The sequence below is a fragment of the Stegostoma tigrinum genome, chromosome 35 (assembly GCF_030684315.1).
Source record: "Stegostoma tigrinum isolate sSteTig4 chromosome 35, sSteTig4.hap1, whole genome shotgun sequence".
NCBI lineage: Eukaryota > Metazoa > Chordata > Chondrichthyes > Orectolobiformes > Stegostomatidae > Stegostoma > Stegostoma tigrinum.
Genome location: NC_081388.1, coordinates 16,962,382 through 16,985,874, shown reverse-complemented (window position 1 = coordinate 16,985,874; position 23,493 = coordinate 16,962,382). Strand labels below are relative to the sequence as shown.

The 23,493-nt window shown below is 39.5% G+C and overlaps 1 protein-coding gene across 1 annotated transcript in view; it reads left to right on the top strand.

Annotated features, from left to right (window-relative positions):
* The window catches only part of LOC125447465 (protein Hook homolog 3-like), a 49,878-nt gene extending 29,460 nt beyond the window's left edge, over window positions 1-20,418 (top strand). Inside the window, exons 14-22 of the mRNA XM_048521830.2 lie at window positions 1,698-1,764; window positions 4,087-4,227; window positions 5,286-5,373; window positions 10,352-10,386; window positions 11,243-11,325; window positions 13,071-13,174; window positions 13,527-13,631; window positions 16,301-16,372; window positions 19,002-20,418. Of these exons, the coding sequence (XP_048377787.1) occupies window positions 1,698-1,764; window positions 4,087-4,227; window positions 5,286-5,373; window positions 10,352-10,386; window positions 11,243-11,325; window positions 13,071-13,174; window positions 13,527-13,631; window positions 16,301-16,372; window positions 19,002-19,142 (836 nt within the window). The 3' untranslated portion in view covers window positions 19,143-20,418. The remainder of the gene's footprint in view (window positions 1-1,697; window positions 1,765-4,086; window positions 4,228-5,285; window positions 5,374-10,351; window positions 10,387-11,242; window positions 11,326-13,070; window positions 13,175-13,526; window positions 13,632-16,300; window positions 16,373-19,001) is intronic.
* Window positions 20,419-23,493: the final 3,075 nt, after the last annotated feature.

Sequence of the window (23,493 nt, the reverse complement as noted above, 5' to 3'; positions counted from 1 at the left end):
GACATTGTACTTGGCTAGATGGCCAAACCCAGACTGGCTTAGTCATAGAAGACAGTAGTGGTGGAAGTGTGCTGTATGAAATGGAGATCAGTAACTAGTGGTGTTCCACTGGGAACACCTGAAACAACCTTTGTTGTTTGTAATATAATGTAGACATATTTATATTATTATAAAGGATCTGGAGGAAAATGTAGGTGGTCCAATTAGTAAGTTTGTGGATGACACCAAAATTGGCAGAGTTGTAGACAGTAAGGAGGATTATCACAGGATACAGCAGGATGTAGACAGATTGCAGATTTGGGCAGAGAAATGACAGGTGGTGTTTAGTCTGGACAAATGCAAGGTGATGCATTTTGGAACATCAAATTCAGGTGCAAATTGTACAATAAATGGCAGAACGCTTGGGAGCATTGACATACAGATGGATTTGGGCATACAGATCCACATATCCCTGAGAGTGGCAACACAGGTGGATAAGGTGGTCGTGAAGGCATACAGCATGCCTGCCTTTATCAGCCAGGGTATCGAATATCAAAGTTGACAAGTTATGTTACAGCTGTATAAAACTTTAGGCCACTTTTGGAATATTGCGTGCAGTTCTGGTTGCCACAGTGGCAGAAGGATTTGGATGCTTTGGAGACGGTGCAGAAAAGGTTTGCCAGGATATTGTCTGGTCTGGAGCGTTTTCGTTTTCAGAGGTTGGATAAACTCCAATTGATTGTTTTCACTGGAAAGATGGAGGCCAAAGGACAACCTGATAAGGAGTCTACAAAATTATGAGAGGATTAGATAGGGTGGATAGACAGAGGCTTTTTCCCAAGATGGACAGATCAACTACAAGAGGGCACAGATTCAAGGTGAGAGGGGAAAAGTTTAGGGGAGAAGTGTGGGAATAAATTTTCACACTCAGTGCTGGGGCCATGGAATTCACTGCCAGTGAAGATGGTGGAAGCATGCACATTAGCAACATCTAGGGTGTACTTTGACGGACAAGAACAGGAGGTGAACAGTGGGATAGAAACCCGCAATAAGTAGCAAGTCTAAATAAGAATTAGGAATTCACACAGACTTTGTGGGTTGAATGGCCTGTTCCTATCCTACATTAGTATGTTGTATAGTATCACTGGATTAAAAGCACAGTCTATCTTCTTAAAAAATAAAAGCAGCCAGTCAAAGCCAACTTTAACTCCAGAAATCTTAGATCTTGATTCATTTTCTTTCTTGCTGTTTCCCACTGTTGGACATGAGTTTCCTCTGAAGGTAAATGAGATAAACGTTTCCTTTTTAATATATACTAGTTGGAAAACATTATCTTTCCAACCTTGCAATTTTTGGTAATTATTGTTATACCCATGGTATAAATAATTGGAGTTCTTTCTGTTTTCCATGTGCTTTGTGCATATAATTCTTTCGATTCAGAAATTATTATTTTCCATTCATGCCACCATTTCTATTTTATTTCCTGTTACCTTTATGATCTTTGTTAGTTCTCAAACCAAAGACCGAACTAATTTGTAGATTGCCCTCGGTTTTAGAAGCTACAACCTATATATATTTTAAACTGCCGAGATTATCCTGTAGCAGTACAGTCATGTGATTTTTGATATCACTTGTCCTGTACACTATAAATGTAGGGAAATGTGTCTGAAACATGTGTATTGCATATAAATTTTTGATCTGTGTTTTTGTTTTTCCAGACACAGGCCTTGATCAAGATGTGTCAGTAGGGAACCTTGCAGCTGAGATGGTCCCTGCAGAGCTCCAGTAAGTCCATTACAAAAGAAAATTGGGGACGCTGGAAATCAGCAACAGAAATTGCTGGAAAAGCTCATCAGGTCTGGCAACACCTGAAGAGAGAAAGCAGAGTTCATGTTTCCAGCCCAGTGACCCCTCTTCAGATCTGCTGAGATTTTCCAGCATTTTCTGTTTTTATTTTCAGTAAGGCTACCTTTGCAGCCTCCTACGACCCATCCTTATATGTGCCCAGTTTCTTTCAACAGTGTTCACATCTAAACTAGTTTACATTAATATTTAGTGTCTGTGTCGATGTCAATTCTGCCATTTGGCAGCTGTGCCCTTGTGAATGGTGCCATGCATCTCACACCAATGATGCCAGTTAGCAACACACTTACATGGCGGCCTGAAAGGCCACACACGCCTTGAAATGTTAAGGTACCACTGCATTGAAGGAACTACAACACAATAAAATTTTACAAGGAATATTACCTCGCACTGCAAATAAAGAGTTTACATGTTCATTTGAAACAAATTTCCAGTGTATTTTGAAATACAAGCAGAAAGTGCTAAAGAAACTCACCTGGTCTGACATCATTTGCAGAACAAGAGTTTACCTTATGAATCCAACATGACACTTCTTTGGAAGAAACTGACTCCATTTCCAAAGTCTCTCCTCCCTGTTTTTATTTCAGAACTCCAATATCTGTAGTATTTTGCTTTTATTCCAGTGTATTCTTTTGGGTTTGCCTGAACTTTCTCTAGTTGACAATTGTGATGTTCTGGTGTCACATACTCTTCTCCCAGGATCCCAGATTTGACTTCTAGTCTCTACTGAGTTACTGCAGAAGGATTGTAAACTGCAACACATCCATCAAATACATTGAAATACACATTACCCAAACTCACATGAAATATGCTCACTTAGCTGTGGTACAGTACTGAGACTGAAATACAGTGATAGTATGTGCGACAGTGTATGCCATGTGAAATCAATGCCTTTGATGTGATCAGTGAACATAATTGAGATTTAAATAGAAGTTACTGTCATGCAACTAGCTTTGACTTGAATGCAAAAATAGTTTTAAAAATCTGAAGTTGGAGAAGTGCAAATCTAATTTCATTTTATTTAAGACAAAATAGTGATGACATACTTTTTCTATGGAAAACAAAATTAATGTGTAGATTCTTTTGTTTGGTACGTTGCATAAGTGATTCAGCAGTTAACATTGGCTGTGGCAGGAGCACAACTTGTCGCTGATTTCAATCCCTGGTTTCATTCACAGTTTGGAATGTACTCTGCCAATGTGGCTTGGCATTCCCTTCCACTTTCTTCTCATTTTCCGATTGTCCCAAACCCAGATATCATAAAACAGACCCTGCCCTGCAAGTGATGATACCTCACGAATATTTTGCAAGCAAGCCTAATGCTACTTGAGGTGAGAGGGTGTTCTTCACTCCCCACATCCCATCTTGTCATTCATCAATATCACTGAAATGATTTATTTATTTGCATTTTGTAGGACCATGTGTACAGGGATGGTTGCACTAGGAAACAGTGAACATTATATAAGAGGTGAGGAATCATGAAGCAGTTTAGATGTTGGAAGGCAATGTCGAGGTCCTATAGAAAAGCAATTCCCATATCAAGCACTGGGATCAGAATTTTGCAAGCAAAATAACAAGGAGTAGGATTAGTAGTGGATTTTTTTTTTCCAAAAGAGCCAGTAGAGGCATGATGGATCAAATGAAATCGCTCCATACTGTGATTCTCTGAGGAGAGTCTTGTACTCCTGTAGAGAGCAAAGCAGGAGGCAAGAAAGGCACTTAATTAGACAGGGTGGTGGCTTAGCCAATTCTGTCACTTTTCCATTTTCACTGGAATTAAGGTAAGGGTGGGCAAGTCCGTTGTTGATCCTCCTGCCCTGTTGCCAGTTGACACCTTCCATTACAAATGAAGGACCACATAAAGGCTTCTGCGCACCACCACTATGATTAACCCATCTGCAAGAGGATTTGGTAGTGCGTTTGTTTGTCAGCTGTGGGTGGCGAGGCTTGATCGAAAGCAATCAGTGCCTGATTGAGCACATGAACATAGTGCAGGGATTGTCCATTGAGAGGTCTCTTCTGATCCCCTTGCCTCTCTCCCTTTAGCACTCCTGTTGCTAGCTGGTGATTCCACCCTCAGGTTACAAAGCACTTTAAGTCATCTTGATGTTATGAAGGCTGCTATATAAAAGCACATTCATTCTTTTTAAAATGACTCAAACTGTTGGGATCTTAATTTCCGAAAAGAAATTTACCTTCGTATTTAGTTTGACAATACTGTTGTGTGGCTTATAATGCTTTCAGGGAAAAGATCATTCACCTGCAAAGGGAGAATAAGACGCTACGTGTGCAACAAGAGGAGACATACAACAACCGGTTAACGGAGTTCCAGAGTATGCTGGATGACGCCAACAGGAACAAACACAAACTGGAGAATGAAAACAGGTTAGCCGCAAATAGGAAATACGTTGAACGGTTTGGTGGCGGAGTTACAGACAGTAACGTCCCTGTTGGTGTGTTTTTACTCAAGTTATGCAAGCACATACTTGAATTGTATTGTTTCTTGCTGTGGAGAATCTAGGCCTGTGCATGCAGGATTTTGTGTTCCAACAGATGATCTAAAATAAATTCCTTTTGCTCCGTATCTCCAAGAAAACTGCATTTCATTGCACAGAAATCTTTACAGAAATCTGAAAATCCCACTAGAGCAATTAATAATGTGCATACGTACATGTGTGTTTGAATATGGAATATAAATGTATGTGTCCGTGTAACTGTTTTTGCCCTATGGAATTTCAGTATGATTCAGGTTTAACCTGAATGTCGAACACAAGTGACTTGACTAAAGGGCAAACTCCTTTTTACTAATAAAGTGCTTCTTTTGAGGGGCAGGTGAAAGAAAAGAACATGTAAGAAGCTGCTATGTATAGATGGTGTATGATCTGGCACTCTTTAAGTATCTCTTAATGCCGGGATATGGTTGTGTTACAACTTCCCAAAAGCAGAGGCTCAAGAATTGAAATTAGGTGCCAAGGTATAACCCCTCAGCCTCCTGAGAGGGAAGAGGTCGGGTGAGGGTTGTGTGCAGTAGGGAGGTTGGGAGGGGAGGGTGCAGCTCAGTTCTTTTGTTTCTTCTTTGCTTGGTTGTCCTGTTTGAACTTTGTGAAGCAGGAGTTTGGAATGTTTTGAAGGGTAAATCCTAAATCAGATCAGCAAGATTTATTGCTATCATCATTTGAGACACAAGGGGGCGTTATTTTAAATCCCTCTAGGCCCTTGACACTCCAGTATGTATGCAGCTAGAATAGACAGTTCTTATAGTTTCATTGTATTAGTCTTGCTCCTATCTTCTGAAGCAAAGCTAATCACTAATGTTTTTGTTTTCATGGATGGAAGTTTTTATTATTTTTCTCCAAAAGCAAGGGCTGCCAATGTATTGCAAACACTTTGGGCGACTGGATGATAAGGAGTGCATTTTTACCCTTGTAACCAATGTGCTCTAGGTTGAATCAACAGCAGATCGCTGAGTTACGGTCACAAGTGGATCAACTCCAAAGGGCTCTACAGGAGCAAGGAAGTAAGGCTGAAGATGTAAGTACAAATGCTGAATAATAATCTAGCCCAGTCTTCAGGAAAGAACAACATGCCCAGTGAAGCCTGGAATCACTTTACATAATCTCCTGCCCTTCATCTGCATATGTCTTTCTTGCTGTTGCTTATTCCATCTCCTGCAACTAATCCCATCCTCCTGTTTGTGTCATGTCTGAAGTGAAGTTTAGCCTGATCTAATTCTCAAGGGTCCACCTCATCATTAGCACTAACTTTGCCTGTGGAGCTAGATGAGGTTTGAAATAGAATCATGATGCTGAAGCCAGTCAGATTGTGATTGCAGCTGAAGAATTTGTTGGAGAAGTTTGCTGGTTGATGTTTGTACAAACTTAAAGAAGAAAGTTTGCACATTTAGTTATCTTCCTCCATTCTACAGGCACTTAAAGGTCAGTTGTAACAAACAAAAGCATGTACTTATACAGCACATTAAATCGCATAAAACCTCCCAAGAGGCTTCACAGTTATGAAGCAACATTTGACATCAGTAGGGTCAGTAGCTGAAGGGTTGTTCAGAGAGTTTAAGTTTAAGATTGGAATTCCAAAGCTTAGGGCCGTGACAGATCAAGGCTTGGCCACTGATGGTGGAGCAACTAAAGTCGGTTATGTTCGGTAGATCAGGAGAGTAATAGGCTGGAGGAGATTACAGCGACAAAGAAGAAGGATTAATTAGAAAAGAACCCGAATCATTCACCTAAACAAGGGTAGAGAGAAATCGAAGATTGAAGACCATATGTGTAACTTTTGTATAGATCAGTTTGAATTGTTCTTCCATTCAATGGGCAGCTGTGTCAAAAGTTTCATATATAACATCCTGTCATTAATGAAGATGTAATGTACAATGTGGCACTGATTTAATGTGGATTAATCTTGATTTGTAAATGTCTAATGTATTTCTTTCTTTTCCCTTCTCATCTGCAATAGGCCATTGTAAGTATATCAGCATCAGAAATTCATCCAGAATTAGTGTACAGCAAAAACACAAATCAGTGGAAAAATTGCACACACTGTTTGGCCTGGTGCATTATTTAAACACCTAGCAAATTTTTTTGCTTGGTCATGTTGAATCACCATTTAATTTTGAAATCTTCCAAGGTTCAATGTTCATATTTAAAGTGCTAATTTTCTTTCCTTGATTTTTGGTTTGGGCATGGTTTTAACCCTTTGAAGACTGAAGGTTTTCTTCCTACTAAGATGAGTGCAGAGCCTCCATTTCTTTATTGCTGAAGATGACCTGATGATGTTAATAGATCATAAAACAGATATCCCTTGAACTCCTCTACCTGTTTGGGGTAATGCGAGAAATGTGCTTCTCCTACCTCATTGTCCATCCTGTATGTTATCTTTCTGATTCCTGACCTGTCCTTTACCAGGACTTTAAAATAACAAATGTTACACCACCACCTTCTGCTACAGTCTATGGATTTTTACATCCCAAACATGGTGTCGCTGGCATTAGCCAGTGGCCCCCAGTAAATTTTCCTTTTAATGTACATTCCCCTGTCCCTATAATCAGTAATTAGATTTCAGATCATGCTACAGACTAAGCTGTTCACATAGAATTATAGAGTGATCAATTCTGAGGACATTTTACTTACCTCTCAACAATGTCTCTAATGGAAAATTTTATAGAGAATACTTATTTCAGTACAAGTGTGTGATATCTGAAACTTTTCAAAGGGTTAAATGCTGTAGATAATATTCAGTCCTGGTTATTATAGTTGTAAAATCATCACCTAACTCTTTCACTCATCCTTCATGTTAAGTAAGGTCTTCATCAAGTGTTTGACGTGCTTTGTATTCTTTAGGATTTCTGAACTTGCTGGATTGTTGTGGACCATAAGAAGGACCAAACAAGGACATGTAAAAAAGTCAGTTTTTCAAACTAAAGGCTACATTCCCCCTGAACAGTGATCCCTCAATGTATTACCAAAAGACCAAACTAGGAGAGAGGATTAGAGCTACATCAGATTTAGAATTTAAGACTGGTCTCTAGGGTCAGAACAAAGTTTTGGAGTTTCAAAAACAATCCAAAAAGACTAACTGAATAATACAAACTAAAATAGTTGACTATAAATGGGACCAGACAGAGTTAGGAATGGATTTATGGGAGGAGTAGGAAATTCTAATTGTATGTCAGAACATGCTGTATAGCCAGTAATACTTTGAAGTAGAAATTTCTTTTTTGGCAGGAATTTCAATCCCTGTGGATGGACTTGAGATTTCCTTTACTTGTACAGACTCGTCAAATTAGATAAGGTTGACAGCTGCTACCAAAAACATGCACTTGTGCGTTGCCTACCTCAACATGAGGACATTCCAAAGCAGTTTATTGCCAATTTGAAAGCAGACACTGTTGTAATATAGGAAACACTGAAGCAAGTTTACATTTAGCGTAGTCCTTGATTTGAATAGTGTAACTCTTCCTTTTTATTCTTTTAAAAGATGTAAAAGAATATAAAATCACTGTCTAGGGCAGTATTGATTGCCCATCCCTAATGGCATTTGAGAAGGCAGTGCCATCATGAGCCACTAGTTTCAGCCTTTTTGAGCCAGCTACATTTCAGTAGACTTTCTCCTTGGTGGAGTACAGCAAGAACAGAAGTAGCTGGACAAGCTCAGCAGGTCTGGAAGCATCTGTGGAGAGAAATCAGAGTTAACATTCCAGGTCCGGTGACACTTGCTTAGAGCACAGAATTAACTCTGATTTCTTTTCACAGATGCTGTCAGTCCCACTGAGGTCTTCCAGCTATTTCTTTTTTGGTTTCTGATTTACAGCATCTGCAATTCTTTGGTTTTTATTTAAGTATGTGCATGTGTGCTTGCTCATGTATGTGTGGATAGCAACAGCTTTCTATTAATATTGACACACTTCTTGGAATTTAATACCCTGGCAGGAACAGGAGTAGGCCATTCAGCTCCCGAGCCTGCTCTGCCATTCAGTATGATCGCTGTTGATCTGTGGCCTAACTCCATCTGCCTTGCATAACAAAACTTTGTTCTATCTCAGATTTAAATTTAACAATTGAATTAACATTGTTCTTCAAGCGGTAGTCAGAGTTCAAAATCTCCACTACTCTTTGCATGTGTAAGTGCTTTCTAACATCTCTCCTGAATGGCCCAGCCCAACTTCGGACTATGCTGTCTGATTCTAGAATCTTCAATTAGTGGAAATAGTTTATCTTTGTCTACCCTGTATTTCCCTCTTAGTATCCTCTAGACTTCAATTAGATCATCCCTTACTTAGCCTTCTAAATTTAAGACGGAAAAGGCCTAATTTATCTAACCTCTCCTCATAACCCCTGAAATCCAGGTATCATCCTTATAATTCTGCACTGAACTCTCTCCAGGACCAAAGTATCCTTCCTAAGGTGTGATGCCCAAATCTACTCCGAGCACTCTCAATGGAGTCTAACTAGAGTTTTGAATAACTGCAGCATAATATCTGCGAAGACTGTCTGTTACTCATGACTAAACAGTGCTCAAATTCCAGAAAATGATTAGTTGTTAAACCACAGCTGTAAAAACTATAATAATTCACAGCATGTTGAAATCTGCAGTTCTGAGAGATCCACTTTTTGGTTACAATTCCCCAGATAGGAGTGCAATTCTACTTTTGAGTTAGAACAATACTTTGAATATAATGAGATAACACGGTGTGAAGCTGGATGAACACAGCAGGCCAAGCAGCATCAGAGGAGCAGGAAAATTTGGCGTTTTGGGTTTCTGAAGAAAGGTCTTGACCCAAAACGTCAAGCTTACCTGCTCCTCTGATGCTGATTGGCCTGCTGTGTTCATCCAGCTTCACACGGTGTTATCTCAGATTCTCCAGCATCAGCGGTTCCTACTATCTCTGTAACACTTTTGAATATAATGAACTGAATTTATAGCATTTATAACCAAAAGGCACATGCTGGAAATCTAAATGAAAACAGAAAACAATTTCTGTTTTTATATGTAATATTACTTGTTTTCTTTAGAATAGCAAGAATTTAATTTACCCGCACTCTCAGCAAATAACTGACTAATACTCCAAATAAAGGGTGCACGCCAGGCATAATGTGAAGGTTTCCATAGATAACATTACCATTTGTCTCAAATGTTCCTTTTAGCCCCAGAACAAGAGATTTCACAACCATTTTGAGGCTTTAATGACATTTTCTGGAAATCTAAGCGTTTGGAGTGACAAAGATATATGTTTCCAATATTATGGATCATTTTTCTTTTATTTTAGGTCTTTTGACTCCTCTTCCGATATGAAAGTTGCCTGTTGAGGAACCTTAAGAAATCAGTACAACAGATACTGAATTAAGTGACATTTGAATCCTCCTGGCCGCTTTCGGTATCCAATAACAATCGTACAATCAATGATGCGTTCTTTCACATCTGTTTAATTTGAAATCCAGTGTGAAAGCCCAAGGCCTGTAGCGCAGGATGTCAAACATTTGTGGGCAAAGAATAGATAAGAAACAGTGGTTCTGAGATTAAGTTTGTGTCATAAATCTTGGAACCTATACAAGAGTGGCAAGGCTGAGGGAAGTAAGAAGTTAGAGTTGTGTGTCAGGGAATAAATGAGTAGAGGTAAAAAGAGCCTTACTGTCAACACACTGTAAAGTTCAAGTAGCGATGGTAGGGTAACGATTTTATGTTTCCCTTATGGGTTATAGCTATTTCAGAAACAGCAAACTAGCTGCATTGGCAGTCTGATTGATACATAGTGGCATTTCAGTGAACTCATTTAAATCATTGTTAAAAGGGATACTACAACTTGATGGTCAAGTGAAAGAGTTGTGGTTTCGGACAAGGAGTCCATTCAGATTGTTTCTGACTTTGTGCTTAATTGTGCTTTCATTTTTCTTCTGTGAGTAATTCATTTCAGTGGATCTGTGAAAAAGAGACAGTTGTATGTTTTTGCTCCAGTATATACTAACTGTACCTTCCTGTCTTTGTTTTCTCCATGTAGTCTAATCTTCTGAAACGGAAGCTGGATGAACACTTGTAAGTAGAAAGAGCCATCAATGCAGGTTTGCCCTTACAGACGAAATTAGAAAATGATACTTCCCCATGAAATATCTGCAATCATCCTGTTGAAGCTGTAAAACAAAAAAAATTTTCCCATAAAACCAAATGCATATTATTTCTGATGTGCTCTTAAATCTTCCACAGCCATTTAGGAACTGGTTTGTAAATTTTTCATAGAAATGCAGTGGAATGCACAACTGCAGGGCTACTTCTTATTGAATATTTAAAAGAAAGATAGAGAAGGCTTCATTGTCTTTCTATCGACATAAGTCTTGATTTGTGTTTGTCTCAATGTACTTTAACATCCAACCACCTCTGACAATGGTGTATGATGCAGGTAGAGTTTAGGACTCTTCTGATCTCTGCAGACTGAAGCAGTGCAGTGTCGGTAATTGTAAAATGATTGCATTGTTTATACTTCGATAATTTTCTCTATTAACATTAGTGCTAATATTTAGCACAATCTGAGGTTTCAGGTCGCATTCTGAGGAAAGGTCACTCGACTCTAAATGTTAACTCTGATTTCGCTCCACAGATGCTGCCAGGTCTACTGAGCTTTTCCAGCAACTTCTGTTCTTATTTCAGAATTTTCCCCTTATTATCTCATTCTAAAGAGGACCATCAGACAATCAACTCTGCAGCAGCAATGGATTGGCAGGTTGAAGCTGTTCAATGTGATTCTGAAATTAGGGCCTTTTTCCCCTGCTTGCATACATTATTAAAATTGTCTCTTTGATACTCCTTTTGACAATTTCTTCCACCTTTCGTAATGTGCCTAACTTGTTCAGAAAGGTGCTGCAATTCCAAATTGAGTTCTTTCATGTTGCTACAGAGAGAAGCTTCATGAGGCACACACAGAACTACAGAAAAAGAGAGAGTACATTGATGACCTAGAGCCTGCTGTTGACAGCCACAGTAAGTATTGGAAGTGGTAAGACTTAGGGTAAGAAATGTGAATTACCCATACTAGTGAATCTCCTCAGCACATTGAAACATCCTGGTGCACTTTGCACACTGGAACTTTGGAATGAGTTTACCGTCATGAGGTCAAATGCTGCAGCTGTTCTGCATTAACTGTGATCGACATACAGCAAGAATTGAGTGAGCATTATTCCTGTTTGATTTCAAGGTTGTAATTTTGGGAGCAATGTTAGCAAGTACCAGTACAATCCCTAGGCTAGTGCAAGTTGGGGCCACCACTCTCTGCTAAGAACATAATCATTTGGGAGGAACTGGAAGCCAGGGTGAAGAGCCATGGGGAGATGGGCCTTGTCCTCTGTGATTTGCCCCCAAGACCATGCACCCCCCCCGGGACAGCTCTAACCAGGTCTCACCGGAGAATATTCTGCTTCTCTTCAGATTATGCAGTGGATCCGATAAGGGCTCAGTTTAACTCTGATTATCACTCTGCTAGTATGGCGACTGAAGTCTCAGTCTAAATGACGCACCCTTATCCCATTGTGGCTTTGTTTTTAGATTAGGAGTTAAACAATCGATCATCTTTTCAAGTCATAGTTTTGGCAGTCTCTAGAATGAAGGCTTGTACTAAATAATTAACAGTGGTCCACAAAACACCGGAGTCAACCTTCCCCATGGAGAAAAGATAATTGGTTACATATAGCTTGAGGGCCAAGCGTGGGGTAAAGTCAGGAGTGAGGACTTCCATAAACTACACAACCTGTACAGGTATTAAACCTGCATCAGTGGTATCATTCTGTATCCAAAACCTATAGGGAAATGGGTAGGAATAGGACATTCAGCCCATCAAGCCATCTCCTTATTCACCGTTGATCATTTACCTAAACGCCATTTTCTTGCACTGTCTCCTATTCCTCATATCTAAATGACGACCCCCACAGCCCACTTGGGGGGAGAATTTCAAAAATTCGCAATTCTCCTAGTCAAGAAATTCCTCTCCATCTCAATCATAAATGTTATTCAGAGACTCTGTCCCCTGGTTCCAGACTCCTATTGACCACGTGAACCATTTGCACCATTCTGGCCCATCTCCAGCCTACCCTGTTGAACCCTGTGCAAGTTATGTATGCTCCAATGCAAAATTGAACAGAAAGTACCCAATATATGGCAAGATGAGCAGTCTTAATGTTACTGGGCTAGTAATCCAGAGACCCAGGCTAATGGGACATGGATTCAAATCTCACTACAGCAGTTATATTTAATTTCATCAAATGTACAGTTAAAAGCTAGTATTCTGTAATGGTGACCATTTTTGTAAGCACCCATCCGATTCATTCATGACTTCTCGAAAGGGAAATTAACATCCTTGCCTGGTCTAGTTGTCTTGTGACTGCAGACCTACAATAATCAACTTAACTTTTCTCTGAAATGGACTAGCAAACCATTCATTTTGAGGGCAATTAAGGATGGACAACAATGCTGACCTTGCCGTTGATGTCTACCTCCCAAATTTTATTTTTAAATATCAGCCCAGTGGATAACTTTTAGAAGAAGGAGAGAAAAGAGCAAGGCGATACATTGTGTACTCCCTGCCCTTGAAATATGAAGCTTAGTTAACCACCAACTGCAGCAATATTTAGAAAAGCAGAAAGTGTTCAGAAGATTTATTTACAATGAAATGCATTGTTGGACACTGAACATAAACATTTTTAAGTACAATATTTTATTTTCTAAATTTATAGCAGCCCGAAAAATTGACGAACTTCAGGAAGTATTGAAGAAGAAAGATGAAGACATGAAGGCCATGGAGGAAAGATACAAGAGATATCTAGAGAAGGCAAGAACGGTAAGTCCTTTGATCGCCTCTGGGTATCATTCTATAATTCATATATTTTTTCAGATGAAAATCAGTTTTAAATAAAAAGATTGCAGTAAATATTAAAAATTCTTGCTAGCCTACAACACTAACATTCCTATGGTTTAAGAGACATAGCAACAAAGTTAATTTGGATAAAAGTTTACAATCTGTTCTGTTCCCTAAGGTTTTTTTCAGTTACCTTTGGGTGGATTCAGGTTAACCCAGGGTAAGGGTGACTGAAATTCCACCCGTGAGATTGACCGTTACGTTTTGAGCATTTTCCAGCACATATGTTTGACTGGCTCCTTCAAAATGCTTTCTGTTTTCCTTGTACTCCCAGGTGATTCAAACCCTTGACCCAAAACAAACTCCAACAACTGCCCCTGAGGTCCAAGCCCTGAGAAACCAGCTGCATGAGAAAGAGGCTAAGATTCAACTGTTAGAGGTGAGGTTTTTAATTAGCTGCCTTTGAAGAGCTGGCAAACAAGAACTGTGCAATTAATTTCACTTGCTGTGTTCTTTCCCTGTGGCCCTGCAAATTTAACTGTTTTAAAGTTTTATTTAATTCCCTTTAGCAAGTTATTATTAAATGCTTTCACAACCCTTTGACGTAACATAATATTACACTGTTCCCAATTCTCATTTTCCCCATGCTGCTTTTCTTTAAATCTCTCTCCTCTGGTGATTGACTGCCCTACCATTGAAATCAGTTTCACCCTGTTGCAGAGTGCCCGGATAACAGCAAGAGAACAGTTTCATAATCTTCAGAATGTCACATTGCTCTCATTTTGGTAGAAATCTTAGCAAACGTCTCAAGAGGCTTGTGTTACCGTTCTTGCTTACTACTGATTAGTTAGTAAATGCAAATTCCCTGAGCAAAAAGAAATCATCCTCACTTGCTAAGTCCACCAGTTATTTTATGAAGAGGGCACTCAGTAATGTACAACATTACTTGTGTCTCTCTGCACGTCTGTTGAGGGTTTGTAATGAAGCCTGTGGTGGAGGTTGGCTGCACACTTGTTTGCCCTAATCCTGTGGGGTAGGGACCTCTCTTTCCTTGGTCTTCCTGTCCACAGGAGGAGCTTGTTAGTGACTCCTTCCTTGGTCCAAAGGATATCTGCTGATAGATATTGCTCGGGATCATTCCTGCAAATATTCTGTTCACTGGAAGGTAAGCAGGAGGTGAATTGAACACATCATGGACCAAGGTGCAGGATGGATTTTTTTTTGTGTATTTTCATCAGTTAGCAAATCAGTGGGGGAGTGATGTTTGCAAGGACAAGAAGCCAGGGAAAGGGCTATTGAGTGGAGGGTTCAGTAATGATGCACATTATTGCATTCAAGGAAGTGTCAACAAAACTTGTGGAGAAGACCTATGCCTAATAGCATATGTTTCTGCCAAGTGTAATAGGGCTAGTGCTGAATTGCACAAATTTGGTTATCGTGTTGTTTTCAGATGTTCCCAAAAGGATAACGTTCCATCTAACATCATTCCTAAATATGTTCCATTAGGATTTTGCATTTGTCTCTGACCATCCATGTAAAAAATGCAGTTTTTTTGGCATTGGAATTAGAAATGTTTTACTAGAACTAACCATGTTATACAAGCTCCCTAGTAGTCGCAACAAATTGAGAGGTCATGCATGGAGTGCAAGTTGTCTCTTGTATTTGCGATAGTGGCAGCTGTTGCCCTAGTTATTCTTGCATTAATTTAGTTTTTCTATTATTAACATTGGTACATCGCCAATTGCAGAGGGTGGAATGTTCACACCAGAGAGAGAAGAGATTGCGATACAAATTGCCTTGTACAAAATTGTGCTCCAACAGAAAACACTAAACAGTTTGCCATCTTTTACTTTCCAATTTTTTTTCACAAACCTTTTGGAAACTTTTAATTCCCTGCAGTATCATTGGAGTTGGTTATGACCTTACAAATGCAATCCAACAGAAGTTGCGGTGACAGTGGTCTTGTATATGTAAATGGTGACATGATGACTAGTCCAGTAACATTATCACTGAGAGGCCAGCCACTGTAGACTGTCCTAAAAACTCATCGGGTTTGTATTATTGTCTTTTCTGGAAGAAAATCTGCCAGCTTGCTTCTCTGGCATAGATGTGATTCCAGGCCCACAGGCATGTGTTTGATTCTTGGCTGCCATTCAGTTCAAGGGTAGTTTGGGATGGGCAACAGATGAAAGAATTTTAGGTTTTAAATCCTGCTGTGCTAAAGGGCCTGGTCTGAATCTTGCTGATTTAGTTCCGCATGCAGCCAGCATCCACTGTAGAAGCCAATGGAAATCCACTGGATGTTCTACCGCTTTGTGAGGTATAGATCATCGTGGACAGGCTCCCATCCCCATTCTGAATAAATATCAATCAAGAAGCCTCGTAGAAAATCACTTGCACAAATTGTGCACTGACCTACTTCCAGCCACTCAAGCTACACCAGATGATGGGACCCAAGTTGGGGACCTTATACTGAATCATCCTTGTCGATTAAGCAACTGTTCATTCTCTTAAACGGCTGGATTATTCAGGCCAGTTGTGTCTTCATTCGAAAATGTTTTTTCAAGGTTTGGAGATTAATGTTTGATTCATTAAGTCTGTAATGTGCCTGAGTACCAAGATTGCATCTTTAATGTGGAACGTTTTGTAACTAGGCACATATTGTTTTATTAAGTGAATAACTTGGAGTGACTCAAGTTACATAGTTGGTGTTAATGTTACCCTTCCCTTTTATCTGTTATATGCCATAATTGGTAATGTCGCTGGACTAGTGACTCAGGACCTGAGTGGATGTTCTGAGTATAAAAAATAAAAGATGAGCAGAAGCAGGCCATCCACCTATTCAATTAGGGTAATTAAGGGCTGGCAATAAAAACTGGCCTTATTGGTAATGCCCAAATCCCTTGAACAAATAAGAAGAAAATGAAATATACCATATTGGCTGTATCTGACGTCTAATATGCCCTTAACAATTGCATGAACACATGATGCTCTGTTTGATCCTGCATTATGCTGTCAGGAAGAGTTGAGGGCACTGTTCTTATTCTGGCTGGCTCTCTTTGTTTAAATGTGCCTTTTTAAAAAACACTATTTCCTGTTTCTTGTTAGAATGACTTCGAAAAAAACAAGTCCCAAAGAGACCAAGAAGAGAAATTGATCATCAGTGCCTGGTACAATATGGTAAGCCTCTAGAAATTTACTGGAACCCATGCCCAATTTATTTTTTTTTTCCTCCCCTTTAAATCTGTGAAATCACAGCAAGTGTTTTCTTTAATATGCCATTCATTTATACACCTGAGCTCCTAACCATTGCTGTTGAATTTGAAGAGTATCCTGGCAAGTCTATAGGAAACAAAAATAGAAATGAAAGGGAATAAATAAAGCATTATTTTCAACACTTTTTAAGCGTGCAACATGCCAGATAGACCAAACAAAATAAAATTCTTGTCCCCAGCACTCTGCAGACTATAAAACCTGACGTCCCAGCTGAAATTTAAATTCAGTCTCTGGTTTCTCAATTCCATGCATCACCACAATGTGCCACTAGGTGGTGGTGATGGTACATCTGAGATTAAATTTGTCAAGCGGTTCCTCCTAAAAAAACAACTTCAGAGTTGAGACTGTGATAGTTTTTAAGGATCATTGTTGTGGTGCAGTGTTTAGTGGGGCAGCACTCTGTCTCAGTGGTTTAGCACTGCTGCTTCGCATCACCAGGGTCCTGGGTTCGATTCCCGCCCCAGGCAACTGTGTGGAGTTTACCCATTCTTCCCATGTCGGTGTGGATTTCCTCCCACAGTCCGAAAAATGTGCAGGTTAGTTGGATTGGCCATGCTAAAATGTCCCCTAGGGTCCAGGGACATGCCGGTTAGGTGTGTTGGCCGTGGGAAATATAGGGTAGGGGGATGGGTTTCGGTGGGATGCTCTTCAGATGGTTGGTGTAGACCTGTTGGGCCGAATGGCCTATTTCCATGCTGCAGGGATTCTAAGATGTCATTTTAGCCATCCAGTTTAGACCAAGTTCTCATCTGGTAAGGAAATGAAAGAAGAATTTCAAATGCTGGTCATGCACCATAAAGCCCATTCCCATTCCAGTGAATTTTCTTGCTGTCTATTCACACATTCTAAGGTGCCTCACAACTAATTAAATACTTATGAAATGCCTTTAGTAAGTTTAATAAGGAAAAAGATACTCAGCCCATGCTGACGATACCTCTACACTTGCAGTAGGGTGTGTGGCCATTTTGTTTTCATATTGACAGCATTATCTCGTCCCACCCCCACCAACCAAACAGATTGTAAGTAGGGTGCCAAAAATCTGACTACCCGAAAACTGGACGTTATCCTGTTCATTCGTGCATCAATGTTAGTTGAGTAAAAACTGAAAAGAAACATTTTACTTAGGCATTTTTATTAGGTGCTGCTTTGGCACAGTTTGCCTCCAGACTGTTTTATAAGCTGCTGCATTGTTTTGGAACTTGGGAAAACAAAGTTAAAACAAAGGCACTTTACAAACGTGGAAGACAGTCAAAGGCAAAGACCACATGGGCAGTGATTCAAACAGAGAAAGCAACCTACACTGCTGTCTGACCCAGCAGTAACCTGCGCAGCTACTGCCTTTGCTGTCTGTTTTCAAATATCTCTAGATATCAGAGTTTGTTCTAAGAAAGACAAACAAAGAGCAAAATTCACAGCTGACCTTAGGAACCCGTGTGTAGGAGCTCACGACAGGGGACCAACTTAATAGCTTTTTAAATTGTAACCTTATTGGTTTTCTTTTGTAAATCTACTTTGGTGAGTAGCGTGGGTTTTTTTCTGATTATGTTGTTATTGAGATCTGTCTCTTGATTAAACTTTAATAATATAAAAGCATTGCTAATAAGTTAGCCTGGAGCAACATTTTTAGAGCAGTAAGACTGTGCTATTTTCTGGGTCTACATGGCTTCAACAGAACTGCCCTCAACCCAAAATCCAGTAACATCTAAAAATTCAGTATGGCCTCAGTCTCAACGATGCCAGATTTGAGTTGTTCTACCCAAGACCATTCCAATGCTTGGGTGCATTGTCGAACAAAAATTAGTGCTGAGCCACATGAATTACTAGGACAGGTACTTAGAAGTTCAGTCAGAGAGGTAGATTTCTAAAGAACATCTTAAAAGGAGAAAAAAGTGGGAGAGCTGTAGGGAGGGAATCCCTGAACTTGGGAGTCCAAGCAGCTAAAGTCATACCCACCAAGGGTAGTGTAATCCATATCAGGAATGCTCAAGAGGGCAGCTTTGGAGCAGTGCAAAGACTCATGAGGATTATGGGGCTTGGAGGGTCATAGGGCTGGAGGAGGTTACAGACATGGAGGTGAGAACAAGGTTGAGAATTTTAATCACAGTCATCGTTTAACTGGGAGCCCAAACACTAAGAGAACTATCCTTTTGTACTTTGTTTAGTTGCCATTTCTTGACCACTTGAGAGTCTCCATTTAATACCTCATCTGAGAGACAGCGATCCTGGCACTTAGACCACCAGTTAGGTCAGTGCTCAATTTAAACCTTCAAGACTGTAATAGGGGCTGAAAATATACTGCTTTCTCACAGACAACTGCATCAAGGCTAATCCTTAAAACTAGATTAATTAGCCCTTGGATTTTCAGTTTGGGATCTCTGAGCTCTAGTGCGGGGTCAATAGGCTCCAAAAAGTTCATGATAACAAACAAAAGTGTTACAAAAAGCTGCCTTCTTTTGTTTGTAGTTATCAAAATTTGTTGACTTCTCTGCATTGAAAGTTTTGGATTTGCCTTACCTCTGCTTTGCTGTCCCAGGGCATGGCTCTGCACCAAAAGGTAACAGAGGAAAGGTCTCGGGGCCACGGTCAAGCCCAGTCGTTCCTAGCCCAGCAGAGACAGGCGACTAATGCACGTCGAGTACATCCGAACCGGCTACACCAATCTGTGACGAGATAACCTGCTGATCCGGCCCTCCGGGCTTCAAGAGCAATTACAGTACCTCAACACTACTACAGCCTCAAAACAAAACAAGGAACAACTGTCCTTGCCAAATGGTTATCTCCTATTTATTTTCTCCTTTGAGATTTTTAAGTTATCTGGTAGGAACCTTTTTTTTAAATATGTCATGATCTCTTTCTTACCATTTTAAAAATTAATTGCGAGTTTTTGATTTGACATTAGGACCTGTTTGTATAACTATACCAAATGTCAATGATCTCTTTTTGGGGAGAACTATTGAAGGGATACGAGGCTGACCATGCAAGAGAATCTGATGAAGTGCAGTTCCATCCGTTTCCTAGGGTTAGGATAATGATTTGCTCTCTAAGCTGAGTTCTTTTATTTCCCTTGTGTGTCTGTTCTCAGTTGCTTTTATTTTTCTCTCCCTTTCTTTTACCACCGTGCCTCCCCTTTTATCCCCATTCCCTTCAGCTCTCCCTGCTCAAACAGATTGTTGCAGTCTTTAATCAAGACATATCAAAGTTGACCAGAAGCTATGGAGGTACTGTTTGCGAGTGGAGGTTAGCCTATGTGATCCTCCCTCTGCGATAACACTAATACTAGTCAGACAATAAGTTCTTACTTTTCTTTTAAGAGCTGTCCTTCAAATCAGGGTGTACTTTGGGACAAGTGTCCTGAATCCTATTTAGTTATGATACAGAAGTAGTTGTAGATTTGACTGACAATACTAGGCTGCTGCATTTTGGGAACATTACTGGCATGATTTATACCCAAGGTACTTGCACTTTATTAACTGGTAGCTAATTGATTCTGATTTAATTTGAATGGTGTCAAGCAAGTTCAAGCTTGCATTGAATTGAAAAGGTTTATTTTGTCCATCCCAATGAAGGTAGTGGGACATGGATCCCCTGCCATTGATGCAGTGTTCTCTGTCTCCGATTGCTGGAAAAACGCAACAGAGTTTTAGGTTTTGTTCTCTGTTTCTGGATAATTTAGGACAGCTGAATTTTACTCAGTTTATGGCTAATTAAATTTTATGATTTTCTTGCTGATGTGATGATTGATCTTCAGCACTTCGGGAGTAGGCCTGTGAAAGTGGTCAGAAATCATTAGATAAACTAAATTTTTCCTGAAGAAAATACTTCAGTGTATATTTAAATTGAATGGAATGTGTAGCTGTACTTCGCACAGCATAGAAAGGTATTATGGAGTCTAGATTCTATCATTTGTCCTACATTTTGTTAATTTAAATAAAGTTTGTGTCCTTTATTTATATGTAGTTGCTTGCCTGTTTTCCTGTTTTTTAAGCACTTCAATCAGAGTGCTGTATAATTATTGTTGTACTGTGTGTGGTCCACATTGTTGCTGAAGTCATATCAGTAAGATTGCAGAGATGGGAAGGGATAGAAATATGACAGGATTGGGATATTTTGATTCATTAACATCCATAAGTTCAGTGAACTTGATGTTTTCTATAGGCTCATTTTTTTAAAAAAAACAGAGAAGGAGCCAAGCAATCTGAAAGGAAATTGATCCATTTCAGAGCCACCTACAAACACCTTGGGGTGTTGGTGGGGGCAGAGATCTGTTTCCTTTTGGTAACAGTACATCCCTTCCCCATATTTGCCAGACTGCATCAGGCGATAAAATCCGGAATCAAATTGTTCGAGGACAGCCAAGCACCATAATCAACTTTTATTATGATTTCAAGAGCACTGTTGATAAGTTAAGCGCAAGCAATAGGTGATAGAACAACTTAAACGTTCCAGTGACCTTACATTTCCGGTGATATAGTATTCAATCGCCTTTTTGAAAAATCCATCCGTATCATTTATACATGCAAAAGCTCTCACTTCTCCAAAAATGCATTTGTTAAATATTATTTTAAAAAGACCCATTTAATAGAAAATTGGAAAAAATTATAAATATCATCCGAGGTACAGAAGTCTATTGTACAAATATTTAAGCTCCCCAAATTTATCTTCCCCTATTTGAAGGGTGTGCACTGTGTTCTGGATGAATGTGCTTTCTAATGGTAGGTTTTACAATAATACACACCTCCAATCAGGACAATCAAGCCCAATGTTTCTTTCATGTCACAAAGAAAATGCCAGAGTAATGTGTTACTGGAAAGATTTGAAATGAGGGAGGGGATCAGACTGGGTAGACAATATCCAAAGTCTCCAAACACAGATGGATTTCAAGAATGGATATGGAAAGAAATTGGTACTGTTGATTCATTTGCTGTCCAATGCCACAATTATCTGTTTAGCTACAAATGATCAGCATTGGTTTTCCAGGACAGGTGTAAGGGAAAATGTTGGAGTGAACTCATCCAAAATCCACCCCCCCTCCACCCCCAATCTTTTCTAAAGCCTAAAACCATCTCTTGCATCGTGTTCCTTCACAGCTTCGTCTAGGTTGTTAGATTCAGGTCGATTTTGCCACTCTGCTTTACTTGGGACTAACAGGGGTTAAGTTCTAAATTTTCTACATGATTTTTGTTAAGCTGTTGGCTTGGAATCCCATGACCCATTATGCATTGTAAATGGTTTGTGCCATTCAGGAGGTTAAATCCCTGTAGTCCTCGTGGTGATGGTATATCCACAACGGTATTGAGTAGGCCTTGGACCTAGTGACACTGAAGGAACAGCAGTGAATTCCCAAGTAAGGATAAAACATGACTTTGAATTGGTGGTTTCTCCTTGAGCCTGCCTCCCTTGTTCTTTTAGGGGGGTAGTGGTTGTGGAGTTTTGATCCTCATATAGTCTTGAAGTTCATCCTAGCAACCGTTCTGTTCAATGTGTTCAAGAAAATTTTCTTTATCAATATGTAAATGTTCCTAATAGAAAAGGTGAAAAACTTCACCTTCTCTTGGGTAATAAGGCAGGGCAAGTGACTGAAGTGAAAGGGGCATACTTTGGATCTGGTGATCGTAACTTTTTAAAACAAATAGAATTATGAAAAGGATAAGACTACCATAAAAGTTAAAGTGCTTAATTGCAGTAAGGCAAATTTTAATAGTGTGAGACAAGAACGTCCAAAAATTGATTGGAATAGACTGTTCACAGGTAAAAGGATGACTGATAAGTGAGAGGCTTTCAGAAGTGTGATAACGAGAGTTCAAAGTCATTACGTTCCTGTTAAAGTAAAAGACAAAATCAAGATATTGAGGTTCTAGTCAAGAATTTTAAAAAAGTGATTTATTAGATAACTGGATTCAAATGAATCTCTTGAACAGTATAAAGATTGTGGGGGCATTCACAAGAGGAAGATCATCAAAGCAAAGGGAGGATATGAGAGAACCTCATTTGCCAAGGCGAAGGATAATCCAAAAAGATTCTACAAGCATATTAAGAGCAAGAAAGGAACTAGAGAAAGAGTATATCCTCTTAAAATCAAAGAGGTTGTCTTTTTGTTGAACCGCAGGAGATATTCAATGAATATTTAGCATCAGTTTTTATTGTGGAGGAAGAAATTGTGGCTAGAGAGCCAGGGAAATGAATATTGATGTTTTGAAAAGAGTTCATGTTACAAAAGATGTATTGCTGATGGATAAATCTCTGGAACCTGATTAAGTATGTCCCAGGACTTTGTGGGAACTTAGGTCTGAAATAGTGGGGCCCCTTGCACAAATATTTGCATCATCTATAAATACAGGTGAGGCGATGACTGGACAGTGGCTAATGATGTGCCTTTGCTTAAGGGATGTAAGGAGAAGCCTTGGAACTATAGACTTCTGACTTCAGTGGAAGTAAGTTGTTGGAAGTGATTCTGAAAGATAGAATTTATATGCATTTGAAGAGGCAAGGAATGATTAGGGATAGTCATTGCAGTATTGTGTGAGTGAAATAATATTTAATAAGCTTGATTGCATTATTTTTGAGGAAGCAGCCAAAAAGATTGAGTGCAGAGTGATAGACCTTGTGTACTTGGACTTCAATAAAGTCTTTGACAACGTTCTGCGTGGTAAACTAATTACTAAAGTTAGATCACATAGGGATTCAGGATGAGCTTGCCAATTAGACACAAAATTGGCTTTATGGCAAGAGACAGAGTGTGATTGTGGCAGGGTTGTTTCTCAGACTGGGAGCCTGTGACCAGTGGTGTTCCATAAGGATCGGCGCTGCATCCACTTTTGTTTGTCATTTATATAAATGATTTAAATGAGAACACAGAAGGCAATGGATAATAAGATTGCAGGTGGCACCAAGATTGGTTGTATAGTGGACAGTGAAGAAGGCTATCTAAGACTGCAAAGAGATCTAGGTCAATGGACTGAAGAGAGGCAGATGGAGTTTAATTCGGATAAATGAGGGGTATTATATTTTGGTAAAACAAATAAGGG